General features: G+C 64.4%; 1 protein-coding gene across 1 annotated transcript; it reads left to right on the plus strand.

The window, feature by feature from the left end:
• The first annotated feature begins 508 nt into the window (after positions 1-508).
• Positions 509-1883, plus strand: LOC144487225 (transmembrane protein 60-like). The gene has a single exon (XM_078205297.1). It carries the CDS (start codon positions 1143-1145, stop codon positions 1539-1541), a length of 399 nt encoding a protein of 132 aa, XP_078061423.1. The 5' UTR covers positions 509-1142; the 3' UTR covers positions 1542-1883.
• Positions 1884-2109: the final 226 nt, after the last annotated feature.

Here is a 2109-nt window from a genome sequence, read left to right on the forward strand (position 1 = left end):
CTTCCGGGGGAAGCTGGGCTTCCGGTTCCGGGTGATCTGCTGGTTGCTATGGTTCCGGGTTTAGCCCCGCCCACTCCCCCGAGTGCCGCTGGAGAGCAACTGGACGCCGCCCGTTTCAGCCCAGCAGCACCCCGGGGTGCCAGACCAACCCCCCCCCCCCCAGAGTAACTGGCTCTCCCCCACCCCTGGGTGCCGGTTTCTCCCCCACCTCTGGGTGCCTGTCTCCCCCCCCCCCACCTCTGGGTGCCTGTCTCCCCCCCCCCCACCTCTGGGTGCCTGTCTCCCCCCCCCCCCCACCTCTGGGTGCCTGTCTCCCCCCCCCCCACCTCTGGGTGCCTGTCTCCCCCCCCCCCACCTCTGGGTGCCTGTCTCCCCCCCCCACCTCTGGGTGCCTGTCTCCCCCCCCCACCTCTGGGTGCCTGTCTCCCCCCCCACCCCTGGGTGCCTGTCTCCCCCCCCACCCCTGGGTGCCTGTCTCCCCCCCCCACCCCTGGGTGCCTGTCTCCCCCCCCACCCCTGGGTGCCTGTCTCCCCCCCACCCTTGGTGTCTGTCTCCCCCCCACCCTTGGGTGCCAGTCTCCCCCCACCCCTGGGTGCCAGTCTCCCCCCACCCCTGGGTGCCAGTCTCCCCCACCCTGGGTGCCAGTCTCCCCCACCCCAGGGTGCCGGTCTCCCCCCACCCTTGGGTGCCAGTCTCACCCCACCCTTGGGAGCCAGCCTCACCCCACCCTTGGGTGCTAGCCTCACCCCACCCTCAGGTGCCAAGCTCCCCTCACCCTTGGGTGCTAGGATCTCCCTTGGGTGCCAGGCTTCCCTTTCCTTGGGTGCCAATAGAGTCAAGGGTGACCGAATCCTCTCCTCCCCCCCCACCTCCACTACCCGATCACGTGAGACACCTTCCCTCCGACCCATGACTCCCCCGTCCACCCAGTGCTGCACCCTGAGGTGATTGTTTTTTGCCCCCCTCCCCCCCCCCCCCCCCCCTCCCCCCGTCCTTTCACCCAGCCCGGCTGCGGTGTTCTTGGCGAGTCGCAGCAGGTGAAGAGAAGGATTGGGTCAGATTCGCCTGGCCGGAAAGCGAGCGCAGGGGAGAGGGACGAACTCTGCCCACGGGGGCACGCCAGAGGGAGGAATAACGGCCGATGAAAATGTCGCTGGCGCAGCGGGTCTTACTGACGTGGCTCTTCACCCTCCTCTTTCTCATCATCCTGGTGCTGAAACTGGACGAGACGCTGGGCTGGAACTGGTTCCTGGTCTTCATCCCGCTCTGGATCTTTGACACCGTCCTGCTGGTCGTGCTGGTGGTCAGGTTGGCGGGTCGCTGCAAGGCGGGCTATGACCGGCACAGCGGCAATGTGCAGCGCAAGGTCTGGTACCTGTGCGCCATGCTGCTCAAACTGGGCTTCCTCCTGGCGCTCTGCGCCCGCCTGGAACGCTACGCCATCATGAAGCTCTCCTGGATCCTCATCCCCCTCTGGATTCTTCTCCTGGGCGTGCTGGGGGATATGGGCTACAGCACTTTCTCCGCGAGCGTGGAATGATCGGAGAATGTCCGGGGGAGGCCAAAGGGGCACTCCAAAGACGGAAGGTGGCCCTCCAGTGATTGGGGGGGGGGTGCAGATCCCCTGGGCGCCCGCACCGTTCTCCACTCTCGTACAAGTGCTCCGGACAAACTGGAGAGGCAGGACGAAATCGGACAACTTCTGGCCGGCTCGAAGGCTGAACCCAGCCCCAGGTGTGACCCCACTGGTCTCCCAACGCATTACAGAACTGCCCTCGCCGTGAAAACATCGCGTAGTAAGAACATAGCACTGCCGCCCTGCTCTCTCTCCCTCTTATCTTTCCCTCCTTCATTTTGTAAAGCCATTAAAAAGAAATCTTCTCCCCGCACACCGCTCCTGTCATGAGTAAGGGAGGAATCTTACGACGGCAAATCAGTTTGGGAAATGGGGTCGAGGTGAGCAACTCGCTCCGAGATTGGGAGCTCCTCGCTCTCTCCGTTCCTCTCCCTGAGAGGGAGAGGGTCTGTCCAGGTTTTACACGAAGGGTTTGTGGCAAATCTATTTGAAATAATTCCAGCCCCGGGTCACTGTCTGTGTGGAGTCTGCA

This window comes from Mustelus asterias, unplaced genomic scaffold (genome assembly GCF_964213995.1).
Source record: "Mustelus asterias unplaced genomic scaffold, sMusAst1.hap1.1 HAP1_SCAFFOLD_655, whole genome shotgun sequence".
NCBI classification, from domain to species: Eukaryota; Metazoa; Chordata; class Chondrichthyes; order Carcharhiniformes; family Triakidae; genus Mustelus; species Mustelus asterias.

What these genes read in the sequence shown, in the direction of transcription:
- LOC144487225 (XM_078205297.1), top strand. Translation starts at nt 1,143, where the DNA reads ATGAAAATGTCGCTGGCGCAGCGGGTCTTACTGACGTGGCTCTTCACC.